Source organism: Sordaria macrospora, chromosome 5 (assembly GCF_033870435.1).
Source record: "Sordaria macrospora chromosome 5, complete sequence".
In the NCBI taxonomy this organism is placed as follows: Eukaryota; Fungi; Ascomycota; class Sordariomycetes; order Sordariales; family Sordariaceae; genus Sordaria; species Sordaria macrospora.
Genome location: NC_089375.1, coordinates 2,782,670 through 2,797,118, shown reverse-complemented (window position 1 = coordinate 2,797,118; position 14,449 = coordinate 2,782,670). Strand labels below are relative to the sequence as shown.

General features: G+C 52.4%; 4 protein-coding genes across 4 annotated transcripts; 3 read left to right on the top strand and 1 right to left on the bottom strand.

Moving 5' to 3' along the window:
• Positions 1 to 914: 914 nt before the first annotated feature.
• On the top strand, positions 915 to 1,721 carry SMAC4_02356 (uncharacterized protein). The gene is made up of 2 exons (XM_003350637.2): positions 915 to 1,129; positions 1,183 to 1,721. Exons 1-2 carry the CDS (start codon positions 1,013 to 1,015, stop codon positions 1,492 to 1,494), a joined length of 429 nt encoding a protein of 142 aa, XP_003350685.1. The 5' UTR covers positions 915 to 1,012; the 3' UTR covers positions 1,495 to 1,721.
• Positions 1,722 to 6,273: 4,552 nt separating this feature from the next.
• On the top strand, positions 6,274 to 6,660 carry SMAC4_13845 (uncharacterized protein; the record flags this gene model as incomplete). The annotated part of the gene is made up of 1 exon (XM_066091651.1): positions 6,274 to 6,660. The coding sequence occupies one exon, from the start codon at positions 6,274 to 6,276 to the stop codon at positions 6,658 to 6,660; it is 387 nt and encodes a 128-aa protein (XP_065947233.1).
• A 1,012-nt stretch (positions 6,661 to 7,672) lies between these two features.
• On the top strand, positions 7,673 to 11,004 carry SMAC4_02355 (uncharacterized protein). The gene is made up of 3 exons (XM_003350636.2): positions 7,673 to 8,018; positions 8,246 to 8,613; positions 8,676 to 11,004. Exons 1-3 carry the CDS (start codon positions 7,915 to 7,917, stop codon positions 10,955 to 10,957), a joined length of 2,754 nt encoding a protein of 917 aa, XP_003350684.1. The 5' UTR covers positions 7,673 to 7,914; the 3' UTR covers positions 10,958 to 11,004.
• Positions 11,005 to 11,384: 380 nt separating this feature from the next.
• SMAC4_02354 (uncharacterized protein) lies at positions 11,385 to 14,153 on the bottom strand (the record flags this gene model as incomplete). The annotated part of the gene is made up of 3 exons (XM_003350635.2): positions 11,385 to 11,686; positions 11,765 to 11,885; positions 11,949 to 14,153. The coding sequence occupies 3 exons, from the start codon at positions 14,151 to 14,153 to the stop codon at positions 11,472 to 11,474; spliced, it is 2,541 nt and encodes an 846-aa protein (XP_003350683.1). The 3' UTR covers positions 11,385 to 11,471.
• Positions 14,154 to 14,449: the final 296 nt, after the last annotated feature.

Sequence of the window (14,449 nt, the reverse complement as noted above, 5' to 3'; positions counted from 1 at the left end):
TGATCAGACACCGGTCGTATTCCTGTCCGGCTTCGTTGGCTATCACCAAAAATATCTTTATTTTGTCTTCTTTTCTTCTGATATGGTCCCTCTGACTGCCTCTCAACGCTCTTCAGCCGAATCTTTGTTTTATCAGCATATGGCATTGGCCAAGGTCGGCACCAATGGCCACGATCAAACAGGCTAGCATGGGGTGTCAGCTATAGCCCCTTGCAATTAATGGACTTCTCTCTGGACCCAGAATTCCCGTCTTGAGGTTCTGGAAACTGCATACGTCTTCTTTCTCTTGGCTAGCTTCACTCTACTTGTCCATATTTCCACTTCATATCCCGTCCACAGTATCATAATGCACCGTCATATAGGTCGCCAGTCACGGCCAATTCTGCCCCTGCTCGCCCTTCAACGTCTGATTCCACTCACTGGTGATCCAGTGTGCAAGCAGCCAGCCTTCCACTTACTTTCGTTTCCCGTTTCTCCCCGCATGAGATCACGGCCTTCCTTCATTGCCGACCCCGGCTTAGACTGACACCAGATAAAGCTCCGTACCCATGACCCAGGGCAGAGTCGTGAGACGGCAGACAGAGGCTAACCGGCCATACTCACCCAAGCGCGGAACATGACCATGGCTCCATATCCATCACTTTAATGATACCGAGACCTGTCAAGGGAATAGGCATTTCCTTTGACAGCAAACAGCCCCGTGTCGAGGCTCGACCTCGCTATCCTTGCTATGCCTCGTAAGGGTTGGACACCCGTCGGCGCGTCGCTGAGGGCCCTTGTTCATCTCGACATATGGCATGGTCCGATATCTCATGTACATACGTAGCGACCGTTGTTCCTGGGTTGCCGATCAGGTATATATAAGAGTCCTGACTGTCTTGTCGTTTCTTTTTCTTCTCCAGAGTATCATCACACACACCACGGCTTACTTGACATATCTTAACTTGTCATCCCTCAAGCATCCTCCTGCGGACTCATACCCTTCTTTAATCCTACCACAGCACTAGCCAAAATGAGCGGCGGCGGACAACCAGGCGGTGGTTTCTACAAGTATCGGTGCAAGCACTTTTACACCTACGAATGCATGAATTGGGTCTGGGTCAACCACGCTGCTTGTGCAACCTGCCTGGTAAGACCAAGCATTTTCCCTGTAGAGTATCACATGTGCTAACTCACTGGCAGGCCATGGGAAGGGGAGAAGAATCAGACGTCGCTCTATCGGCAACACGCTTCGAGATACGCGTACCTCGGGCTCTAGATGGCATGCTGTCCTACGAATCAGCATGGGTTGCCCCTCCCGTCTTTACTGGATTCGAACCAACATTCAAGACCAGAAATGCACCTATGAGCGGCAACAACAGCTCCACCACGAGTCTGGGTGATTTTACCCCGGCATTCAGAGGGTCTCCTCCGGAGGTGTTTCCTACCACTATGACGACGACTGACACGCCTCAACCTGTCATGACCACAACAGGCGTGTACCGAATGGGTTAAATAGGGAGGGGAGGCATGAGTAAACATATCCACGGAAACCCCGCTTTTCAGACTGCCTTTAAGCGCGAAATTCGACACGGGAAGACATTGGCTTGGGAATTCCTTCAAAGGGGGAAAAAGAAAGGACTTGGATACCGGCGTGACTTCAGGCGCCATGAGATTGCTGTTTTGATACCCCCCATACATACGGAGCTTCAAAGGGCACTGGGTTTCTTCTTGATTGCATTTCTCTTTTAGCAGCAGCAGCACCGCACACGGAATCATCATTTCAGTTAAAGTGTGTTACTATTCTGTGAATTCATAACTTGCTCACCGAATCGTGCCACCAATGCAGAAAGAGTTCCAACGGCCCATTGATCGACCACGCAGTTCAACCCACCTATCCACTATCCTTCTCACCTTATAGCTCTGACCACCTAAGACCAAACAATACCACCTAGCTGTTACGACTCACCTTAAAAAGATGCCAGCGCATAAAAATCGACAAGGAACGGCTTCACCGGCAAGCAGGACCGGCGTCTAGAATACCACCCACACTGCTGAAATCCACGTTCCACCGCAATCCACTTCCACATGTTCGTTAACCGCACAAACCGTTATGTACCGGTAAATATGCCACCCCTGCTTGTTGTTCCTCGATGGCCGATGGTCGATTACCGAATCAAAATGTGTCAATGCAACGGTATTGCCCGCATTGACAGATACGATGCAGTGTGCATGTTTTAGCTCACAAGCGAGTTCGCTTCTGATCCTTCCTCAAGGAACTCGTCTAATATTTTTTTTATCGTCCCTTGCCTTATCTTCACATGTCTTTTAACCATACCCATGCCTACGCTCATGCTCCACCACAAGAAGCCCATTATTTATCATAGACATGATACACGGACACTGCATTCGGGGAAGGTCACCTTGCTGGAAGGTTGCCACGGACTACTGACTAGGTAGGTCCCTCTACGTAGATGCAAGTACCTTCCTACCTGGAGAATCACAATTGACGGAAGGTCAAAGGTAAAAAGATTTAGCCATCGCTGGTTGACACTTACCTAGCTAACAGTTGAAGATCCATGCGGGCCCGGAGTGGGGTGACGGATTAGTAAACTGTTCCGTATACAGGTGTAGGTGGAAGGAACGAGCCACCTAGGGGTACATAGAGGTATGTCCAGGGGTCGGGAAGGAACAACCAATGAGAAACGATCGAGAGACCACCCGGCAGGAACAATCGAGAAACAACGGGAAAGAACAATTGAGAAGGTCAGTGAAGGAATGAAAGACGTTAGTTGGGTCATTCGATACTTACAAGCTGGAACCTATGAAAAATCCAACGGCCAAGATCGGCAGTCAGTACCTAACACAAACAAAGTTACACTTCAAACTTGCTGAGAACACAGTGCGTACCAAATATTCCAAAATACATCAACTTATACAGCTAAGTAACTGCAAGTTGACGTGTCTCATGAGTCCTCCCGTCCTGGCTCCTCCCTTCATTTTAACTTCTTCCCGTACGTAATCGTGGTTGACTACCTCTACGATGAAGCCACGCAATTCTGGTGGGCACAGAAGACTGAGGGATACCTAGAGCTTGAAGTAAAAGAAAAAAGAAAGCCTGCAGCAATGCCCTGGTTGAAGGGAGAGGGACATTGCAGGAAAAGATTCCCAGTAATCCGTCCCGGTCCCTAACTCCCCATTGCGCGTTCTAAGTTTCGTTTCGGGGCCGTCCCGTCCCGTCTTCCTGTGCCGTCGCCGTGCCGATTATTCCTTCCACATATTTTCTTGTGTTTTGTGAACAAAACTAACCACCTACAGGCTCCCTAGTGTCCAGGTAGGTAGGTGACTACGTCGTAAACTCTAGGAAGCAGAAATAACTAAAGGTAAGTAGGTATTGAGTAATGAACAGTGGGAGTGACACTGCACCAAATCTGTTGTTGCCCGGTTCTGCCACAGAGTACACAAGCATTTTGTACAGTCGGAATCGATCAACAATATCTTCTCTTCCCCTTCCTCCGTCTTCGTTGTGTTTGCTGCGGCTCTGCAAAGGGACGGAATGGAAGATGGGAATCCCGAAGCACCCGTCCCAAGCTGAGTTGTGAGTTGTTCCATCACAGCCCAGTTGCGAGAGAACGATGTGCAACATGAAACAGTGTTTTCGGAGACTTTCCCCTCGACAATCTTGCTTGTTGTACAGTACTAGATGGGTCTATGACTTCACATGGAAAGCACTGTTGACAAACAATGCCAACCTAAGGATTTTCTATAGATACGAGACATTGTCTGTCTCAGAGAAGCTTTTAACAACTCTAAATGATAGTAATCACGAGCACGATGTTGATCTGAACTCAAGTTGTCCCATTGACAGTACCGGTCGACAATAATATATACTCGTCTGTCTAGCCCAGACGAGTAGTGTAAAACCTTCCCTCGAAAAGCAAGCTAAGTTGAACAAGTCACCTCGCCTCATCCAAATTCCTACGTAGAAAAAGCCCAACGGGTATCACCGATCAAGCCTCAGTATGTTAAATGGCCAAACACGCCGGTATGCTCAACGCTATGTCACATCTTTCAATGACGGTGGTTCCTTCGTGCTCATCATCTCACGGGGTATCCGTCGCATGTAATCGCATAAACACCACTGTAGATGAACGGCACTTTTGAAACGAAACTAAAGATGATCCCAGACCGTGCGGCGTCCGGCATTCGTGCCTGAAAACCGTTGGAACTATGTAACACTGTTTGAAGCACTAAAGCTTAGCGTTGTTTGCTTAAAATAGAGTGCGAAGTGGAACAATGCTGGACGGAGGAAGCTAAACTGAATGGGAAAGGGGAACGATTTTCGATATCGGTATTTTCCGATGTTAGTTTAGTCTCTCGGAAGTTTGGAAGGAAACGAGAGACGGCCCGAGAGATTCCACTTCGTGTCGCCACTCAGTGCCAGGTCCATCAGGTGAGGATTAACTTGAGGATAGTTTCGCCTGGATAATTCGCTGTTTCATAGCTCAGTTCACTGGCCCGACGTCAACGGAGTTGGGTGGGTTAGTGGCTGCTAGTGCGGTGTGAACACGAGGCACGGAAGCTTCCATGCGCATCAGTAGCTTCACCTTTCAAACCGCGTCATCAAAGCGGCATATCAAACCGTAAACAAGACGGCTCGATCGATGAGCCCAGTTCGTGAACCTGACCCTGTCCTGCCATGGCAAAGCTGAAGACCCCCGGTAACCCCCACCAAACATCCCTACAAGGATGTAACGGCATGGTGTTTTCCCTCCTTTCCTAATGGGACCGTTAGGTGAAACATCGAACGATATAATCTCCTGGTTCCGTCTCCGATGAACAATCACGGAGGCTTCGGGAGCAAGTGCAAGGCGGCATTGTAGGAATGATGTGATGATGCCAACCGGCACCGAGATAGGTACCCAAGTTGCTCCCTAGTTTGCAAGCAAGCAAGCAAGCAAGCAAGCAAGGCTACCACGCTACGCCACATCGGTAATGGGAACCCCTTACCTACCCACTAGATCGACACTTACAGCCGTTATATCTGAGATCCCGGAGGATATCGAAACGTCCGGCATTCCTTTCAAACACCGGCGGAGAACCCGCATACCATCACAACTCGATATCACACGGTGTCGCACAGACATTCGCTGATGATCACGGTACGGATGAGATGATAGGGCCTTACCAGTTTAGCGATGTCGATTCGGCGCCGGTTAATGCCGCTGCTAAGTTGAGTTTGAAATACCTACTTCAAAGTCAGTATCGGACCACGTGAATGGCAACCGAAAACCGGAGCTTGGAAGTGGAGGGGGGAGACTTATCCTCAAAAAGTGCAGAGGGGTTGTTCCTCCCGCCATCTTTCAGGAACGAGGAACAACCGGGGACCACCTTCCAGGAAGCCAGTCCCCTATCCTAAAGGGCCAGAACTCCAAACAACAAAGCTAGCCTCCGCAAGGACGCAGATTCGGCCAGAAGCGAAGACCAAGAAAGAGAGGATCCGAAGGCCAGACAAGTACGAAACTTTGACTCCAACTCGAGATGGGTCCCGACTTTTGGTTCTCTTCCCCAGAGTCCACAACCACCATCCTCTGAAAATCCAGGGGCTGCAAAAGCATTGGTTCTCAACGAGTGTGGCCCAAAGACACGCTTCTTCCCCCGAACGGACACGGACACCAACACGGACGCGGACACCCCCAGAATGGACACTCCCACAGGACACTAAACACCCAACCACCACTCTCACAGTCCAAACCAGCAAGCCATGGCGGACCTGCTCAATCCCCCAAAAGAAACCGCACCGTCATTAACACAGCAGTCGTCAAGTGTCGGCAGCCAAATCGATAGCCGGATCGTCGAGATAGCCGTCCCACGAGTCTTTCCGTGTGTAGAGCACGGCCAACTGAGACTAGCTTTTGTATCCTCTCCGCACTCTCGTACCAACCGAGAAAGTGTGAAGGAGGGCATTTCCGCACGGACAAAATGCGTCCTCAAAAACCGTGCTATCATCTTTCTCCCGAAAGTGAACTTTTCAGCGCACTCCAGTCGAAAGGAAAGTGTCTGCCAAAGAGCTCCTCTCCTTTCGGATCAAAGATTTGAAACAAACGTGGTTCTGGCGTCCAATTCGCGACGTAGGACAAAGCCATACGTGTAAATCGGTTGATGCGCCTGGCCGGGGATCTCAATGACACAACAGCCAATGACACGTTGACGGTATGTTGCCGAACGCGGTTCCACAGAGTCAGTGGAGGTTATCCGGGAGAAAAGCGTACAAGTGGGTATCCGCTCCTGCGCATGCGATACAAGAGAGATCTGAGGGTGCAGAGAGCGCGACAGACAGGCGTGAAAAGAATCCTTCCCAACATTTCCGTTTGTAGTCGTACAGCCCCAGCTCACCACACAAGTGCAGTGATTCAGGCGAGGCAAGCTGAAGACGCGAAAGATGAAATGAGGGATGTGATCGTATGTAGCCGTATCTTCGCTCTCCCCTCGTCACTCCACAGAGCATGCGTCGCGAAACGTAAAGCTCCAAGAGTCAGAGCCAGAAAGAACTTCCGGATGACAGGCATGGCAGGGCACCCAAAATGTATCCTTCCCCAACGCGGTGTACCTAGCCACGGGACATCTGCAAAGCAATCCGCTATGGTGACCAGAGTACTGCGTCCAGTGATCCAGTCCTGACGAGCGACCTCAGGCCAGAGGTTCTCACCAGCTTTTGACTCATGGGACCAGACACCTCGCCCATCAGGCGCACCGAAGTGCAACCAAGATGACTGGAACTTCTCTCCTTGCCGGTCAGTCCTTGCCATCAAGCAGAATACCAAGAATCTAGAGGACGCAACTTTTCAGCGGCGCCATAGACCCCGAAAGTAAACACCACGATAACGCGGACGTAGAAGGCGAAGGGTCGATTTGACTGCCGAAGCGCGCAAGACTTGTAATGTGTAACCAGCGTATACGTAGGGTTAAGTTCCGAGACCAATTCACTCTGGGCGCCGGCAAGGGTAGGATAAATCCCGAAATCCGCAGTAATCCCATGCGCGGCAAAGCTTGAGAAGGCTCCTGATGCAGGACTCGAAGCTGCGACGTACTGCGGAAGAACCGGACATCCGAGCGGCCACGAAGGACATTCCTTTACGGGAAAACCGGAATCGGAGAACTGTAGGGGAGGCGTCGTGCTCAGAGAGAGGGTTGAAAGACTCGATGGGAATGGCTGTCGTCGTCGTTCGGGCCAGCGCGTTTTGGCTGTGTATCTCGACAGGATCGAGTTCTGACTGTATTTCGCGTGGGTTTCCAAGGATCGAAACAGAGACCGACTTGAGGCTGGGCCCATTCGGGCATTGCGAGGATCAATATGGTTGGGCGTTGGAGGTCGAAGGTATTGTCTTTGTTGGTGAAAGAGATAAAAGGAGAAAGGAGGGGAACGTTAGAAGACGCGTTGGAACTGTGAGATACGACTGGCAACACTGTGCACATACCTCAGTGTGCACCGTGCGCCAATGAGGTAAGGATGGCCCACTGTGAGCGCCTCGACTTTGGCAGGTCCAGGTTTGTACACAGGCGCGAGGTCACGGGTGCTGTCCACTGTACATCTAGCGGATGGCAGTCACCTCCAGCCACTGACAATTGGCTAATCTTCTTTCACCTTCCACGCCTCGCCACGGCAACGAGATCTTGAACTCATTCATGTTGTCAGACAGATTAACATATCATATTCACTGTGGGATGAACGATTCCATGACCTTGAACTCCTAGATAGTTAGTCTGTCACTTATCAATACCACGAATTCACAAGACGCGCACTCGCGATTCAAGTGCTGATTAATCAACGTCATCGACTCGAAAAAGTATCAGCACCCGGGTTCATCCTCATCTATCACCGCGTAAAGAAGGATTGCGTTCGCTTCTTCTCAGTGTAACCAGCAAGGCGTCACGATGGTGGACCCCAATATGGACCCCAGCCCCGAAGAGCTCGAGACTCTCAAGCAGGCCATGGGGGGCGGCGACAAGAAGAAGACGGAAAAGACAGCGCGTCAAAAGTTGATGGAGCAGATCATGGATCTTGGTGGGAAAGCATTCAACCCAGACTCAAAGGGTGACTCGCAAGCGCGGGCCCAAGCTGTTAGGGATTTTGAGGCACTCATTGAAAGGCAAGCCTCCTCATCTTTTTGTTGTCTTAGGGTGTCTGACGGCTCGGTCTGACCTGTGACCACCTCTACAGGACCAAGACATTATCACTGCTGGCCTCCCTGAACATCCTCATCAGGCCCGGCCACACCCCCGACTGGTTGCGCCTTAAGCTCAGGGAATACCTGACGGTGATACCTCTCCGCGAGGAAGGCGTTAGGGCCTGTCTGGAATTCGCCTTTGCCGTTCATCCTTCCAGCACCGTCAAGCTGTCCGAGGCCGCTGTACCACAGAAGAGAGGAGCCAACATCACTCACGAGGCCCTTGTGTTGGCCAGTAATCTGTTGTCGGTACCGCCTTCTACCGTAACTCCGGATGAGTGGTACTCGGGTATCGCACCGCAGTTGTTTGCGCTGCTTGATGGCGGAGAGGGCCCCGAGCTCAAGAAGGTTGTTGCCTATGTTATTGGATTCGGAATTCTGGGCCGCAAGGCCTCTGGTGCTCCAGGTATGCTTCCTGATTGTAAACGAAGGAAACGTTCCTGCGGCAGAATGTTAACTCTTGTCAAGGCACCGCCGGCTGGAAATACCTTGCGGAGCCCCTGCTACACCACATCAAGCCACCTCCAGGCGGATTACCCAAGACAGAGACTGGCGATGGTGACGACGAAATCATTGACCTAAGTAAGGACAAGGTCCTGGTTAAGCAGAAGGACCTAGTAACGGCACTGCAGAGGATACACACACTGCTAGTTTCACACCCGAACCCTGGCCTGTGCAAGCGGCTGCTCTCTCCTTTACTGCTGCCGCTGTGGGCGCTTACCACCTGGCCAAACTCAGAAAAGCCGTTGAGCGAAAAGATCACGGAACCTGCTTCGGCACTTCTCAGGATCTTTCTCAAGCTTTCGCCTTCTGCTCTTGTTCTGTTAGCGCTAGTCCACAATTTGGGCTACGTTGGTGGCTTTGACAAGAAGCCCGAATGGGTGTACAAGCAGACGGAACAAGGAGAGATCGAAATCGTTGATACCAACCGCCCTCTGCATAAGGCAGGCGAACAATACATCGGCCTCTCACTTACAGAAATCGACCAAAAGATTCCCAAACTGCTGGAGTTGGTCGACTCGACCTTTTCCGAAGCCGATGTCTCCTCAGTATTCCTCGATCTCTTCGGGCGCTGGCTCAAGTCAACCCGAGGCCAGAAAAAGAGCGGAATTCAAATCATCAAAGAGGAAGAGGAGGAGAAAGACCCAATAGCTCAGTTCACCGAAGTCAAGCTCCTCCTAGCCATGATGGAAAAGTTCCCTGAGAAACTCGCCGGACAACCCAAACACATCCTCGAGCTAGTCAGCCAGGTGCTCTCCGAAGCCACCAAAGAAACCACCTCCGAAGAAGCTGGAGAGGACGAAGTAATCAGAGTAGCCCTCAGTCTGCTCAACATGGTCGTCACCGTCCCCGGTTTCCAAAAGAAGCGCGTCGACCCTGACGTTCTTCGTACCATTGAATCCTCCCTCGAAGCCCTCTCCAAGACCGGCGATAACGACAACGCCAAAACAGCTTCCAACCTGACGCTCCTCCTTCGCTACCGCGACGAAATTGACGCTCTCGAAGCCGAAGCCGGCGAATCCACCACCACACCCGGTGGTCCCGAAGACCGCCAAGTCGAAGACCGCAAAACCTACTCCCTCGCAATCTCCTACATCACCACGCCCGACTCCCCGCCCCCCGTCCGGTCGGAAGGTCTCAGCCTCATCTCCGGCCTCATAACCTCGCACTCTCCCATCCTCGACATCCCCGGCATCTTAGTCCTCCTCTCCACTTTGATTACCGAACCCAACTCTTCCGAAGAAGATTACATCCACCTCCGCTGCATCAAGCTCTACACCCAACTCTCTTCTCAGCACCCCCGCGCGGTGCTTACAGACTTAATAGACCGCTACCTCGACCCATCCGAACGCGCGCTATCAACAATCGACGCCCGTCTCCGTTTCGGCGAAGCCCTAATGCAAGTCATCGACCGCCTCGGCGAGACCTTCACGGGCGACTTGTCGAAAATGACCTGCGAAGCTTTGATTAGTCTCGCCTCGCGCAGGGGTCACAGACCCAAGACTATGGCTCGCCAAGCGCGCGAAGCCAAAGCCCGCGAGCAGAAACATAAAGAAGCGGAAGACGCGTGGGACGGTAGCGTGCCGGATATTTCTGACCCTATTAGTCCCGAGGAGCAAGCGAGGTTGGATATCCTTGAGGCTATTGTTGATGGCTGGTCCGCTGGCACTTCCAAAACAGGCGAAGAGGATGTGCGGGTTCGCGCCTCGGCTTTATCCATTCTGGCGAACTGCATTGAAACGAACATTGTTGGTGTGGGCGCGGTGTTGGCCATGGCGAGCGTGGATTTGTGTGTCAATGTTGTGCAGGTTGAGAGGCAGATCGAGAAGGGGATTCTGAGGAGGGCGGCGGTGAGGTTGATTATGAGCTTTATTAAGGCGCTGGATGAGGCGAAGACGGAAGGAAAGGTGCTGGGGATTGCGTTTGGGAGTGAGACGCAGGAGCAGATGAGGACCATTTTGGGGTATGTGGAGCAGACGGATGAGGATGGGCTGGTGAGGGAGTATTGTCGGGATGTGTTGGAGAGCTTGGAGAATTGGAAGATGGGGAGTTTGGTGGATGACGTTAGCTTGAGGCAGGCGAGAGGAGGTGGGTTTGGTGGTGGGGGTGGGTTGACGAAGTTGGCTGGGTTGGTTGTTGATCCGGAGAGGTCGACTTCTCGTGGTGGTGGTAGCGGTGGTGAGAGCGGTGGAAGTAGTGGTGGTGTTGAGATGTTTGGTGGTAGACCTAGGATTGAGGAGATTGAGTAGAAGATGCTCTGCTAGCCTAAATCGTAAAAGTCACAATCGTTTTCTGTCAAAATTTGAACAGTGTTCTCCATTCGGTTTCCACAGATTGACGACGGTATCGACACTTTTTGAGCTGTATATCGTTTCTCTATTGTCATTTCAGCACAGAGCCGCGTCAACCACAGGGCGTTTCCTGGGTACATGTCTTATTCTCAGGTGTGTCAGACTCAAGCTAGGTCATGAAGGCTCGGTCAACGTGGTGGGCATGGACATGAAGATTAAATCCAAGTAATGACCAATGACCAGTCCTTTTTAACAGCATCTGGCAACATCGCGAATTCTGGTAATAACTAACCCAACAGTAGGCAATGCTTCAGGTAACCTGCCTTAACATAGGCCAAATTAGATAGAGATGATGAGGATGAAGATGATAATGCATGCAAAAATGGTATAAAATTCAATTTCTTTTCCCAGAATCCATTTGCCAAAAACTCCTCTGCCTTTTTTCCAGGTACCGCCTTGGATTACTTCCCTTTTACACTGGTGGCACCAGCAGTGCCGCCTCCTTCTTCGTCTTCTTTCTTCCCTTCCTCCATCTCTTCTTGCTCTTCTTCATATTCTCCTTCTTCTCCAAGTTCTCATCCTTGGCCTCAACCACCACACCAACAAGGTCGATGAACTCCGTCACGTTCATGGGCGTGAGACTCGGCTTATCTTTCTTGGTGTCTTTCTCTTCAGAACCGCCACTCACTGTAGTAGCAGCAACAGCAGAAGAAGATGGGGAAGAAGACTTCTTCTTTCTTTTCCTATCTCTTGAACGCCACTAACGAGCGCTGCCGCTGCCCTTGATGGCTTGCCTCCGCTTGACCTTGTCGGTGATACGAGTCAGCGCCGACTTTATCTCGCCCTTCTCAAAGGTATCGAGGTCATAGTAGACGGGGGCAATTTCCTGATTATGTTTGTTAGCAAGAGTCGATTCCGAGTTAAATCAGAAAAAGATGGGGATACATACAAGAAGCCACTCAGGACGAATGTTGGTCACCGTCCTGACGTACTGCTTGGTGGTGAGCACGAACTCATTGTAAACGACCCAGTCGTAAGGGCTCGTCACCGACGTGCTGGGATGGATCATAACAAGCTGGTCGTCCTTGACCGTCTTGTACACCTTGCTGTTGCTGCTCTCGCGCATGGCAACCTGCATGAAGAAGCCAGCCAGAAGCGCGCGGCGGATGTTGGTGTAGTAGTTCTTGTCCTGGAACGGCGTGCTGACCAGGTCAATGTCGTGCGTCTCCATAATACGCTTGAGCTGGGCCCGGACGTTGTCGGCGCTCGACAGGTGGCGGTACGAGAGGAAGTGCTCGTGGCACCAACGCTTCATGTCCTCGCCGTTGGTCTCGGCGCCCTTGTAGGCGTGGTAGGCGTTTAGCAGCGTCAGGTGGTCGCCGTCGGGGTGGGCAAACTGCATCTTCATCTCGTCGGCACGCTTGCGCGCGTTGTTGGGGCGCACCCATATCGAGGGGACGGAGAGAAGGGATACGATGGAGAGGATCTCGTTAGAGCAGTAGAACTCGGGCGACGAGATAAGCATAACGGCAAGGGCGGGGTCGAGCGGGAACTCGGAGGCCATACCACCGAGGCGCGTAAGCTCACCATCGTCGTCCAAGCAGGCGAGGTAGTTGAGCTCCTCCAGGGCGCGCATCATGGTCTCGGGCGCAGGAGGGTCCATGAGATCGAAATGTACCAAATCCTCGACACCAAGCTTCTTCAACTCCAAAACAGTGTTGGCCAAGTTAGACCGGAGAATTTCAGGGTAAGTCTGCTCAATAAGCTCCTTCTTGAAAGCCTTCTCGGTGTAAAGACGGAAGCATTTACCGGGCCGTGTACGACCGGCACGACCAGCTCTTTGCTGAGCAGAGGCCTTCGAAATAGGAGAAACCAACAGGGACTCGACACGAGAGCGGGGGTTGTAAATCTTTTGCTTGCTGAAACCGGGGTCGACGACGTAGACGATACCATCGATTGTCAAGGACGTTTCGGCAATGTTGGTCGAGACAATGACCTTGCGACCAGGCCTGCCACCCTTGCGCAGGGGCTCGGGAGCCTTTTCGAAAATGCGCTGCTGGTGCGCAGGAGGGAGAGTGCCGTAAAGAGGGTAGACCTTCATGGGGCCAGCATCCGACTCGCGAATCATATCGTCCACCTCCAAGCTGATTCTCCTGCAAGCATCCTCAATCTCCTCCTCACCGGTAAGGAAGAGCAGGATGTCTCCCTCGGGCTCGGTGGCGTGAATCTGCAGCACGGTCCGTACGGCGGCCTCGAGGTAGTCACGCTCGGGCTCGGGGGTATAGAAGATCTCGACGGGGAAGGTACGACCGGGGACGGCGAGCAATGGGGCGTTGTAGAAGTAGGACTGGAACTTTTGGGCATCGAGGGTGGCAGACATGACAATGATCTTGAGGTCTTTGCGGCGGGCGGCGATCTGCTTGAGCAGGGCCATGAGGATATCGGTCGCGAGGGTACGTTCGTGGGCTTCATCGAGAATGATGCAGCTGTAGCGGGACATGTCGTGGTCGTGCATAGACTCGCGCAGGAGCTGACCATCGGTCATGTACTTGAGCATGGTCTTGGGGCCGGTCCTGTTCTCGAAACGGATGCTGTAACCGACTTCCTGGCCCAGCTCGACATCCAACTCGTTCGCGACACGCTGGGCAACCGACATGGCCGCCACTCTTCGGGGCTGGGTACAGGCGATGAGCTTGCCGTTCGTGTGGGGGAGCTCGTCGTAGAGGACGTATTGGGGAATCTGGGTGGTCTTTCCGGAACCCGTCTCACCGACGAAGACGAGGATCTGGGTGTTGTGGTACATGTCGAGGAACTCCTGGCGCTGCTTGTGGACGGGGAGGTCGCGCCTCGTCTTGAGGATGTCGAAGTATCTCTGCGAGTGCGGCTGGCCAGTCCACGGGTTGAGCTCCGAGTCCTCGGCCTGGGCAGCCTGGACAGCGGTGGTATTGTGTCTCTCGAAGGAGTCGAGGGGCGATTCAAAGTCGCCATTGTTGCCGTTGCCGTTGCCGTTGCCGTCCTCGTTAAGGTGGGCGAGATAGGGGTTGTACTTTTCGGGGGCAACATCACCGTTCTCGGCGCGCTTGATGCGCTTCGAGTCCTGGCCGTTGTCCTCCATGTTGGATCTCTTGACGCCTTTGTCGTCGTGGCTGGCCATTGTAGTACCGACTGTCGAGGGCAGCAGGCCTTTTATCGTGTTTCGGAGTGGGAGGTGTTGCGACAGACCGAAGGAGAAGGAAGAGAAGCGGCGATAGGAAAATGGGAAGGCGGAGTGTCGATTATGGCACCTCCAGTGGCAGTGATGAACAGTGAAATAAAGTGGAGGGCAGTGGGCAGGCAAGCTGAGAGTTCCCTTCCGGTCTGCGAGGCTACAACTTTTTTTTTGTTTGTCAGAGCGACCTGACCGGGGCAGTTCCTGGCAGCAAGGACGTCTGGCCAATGGAAAAGATCAGC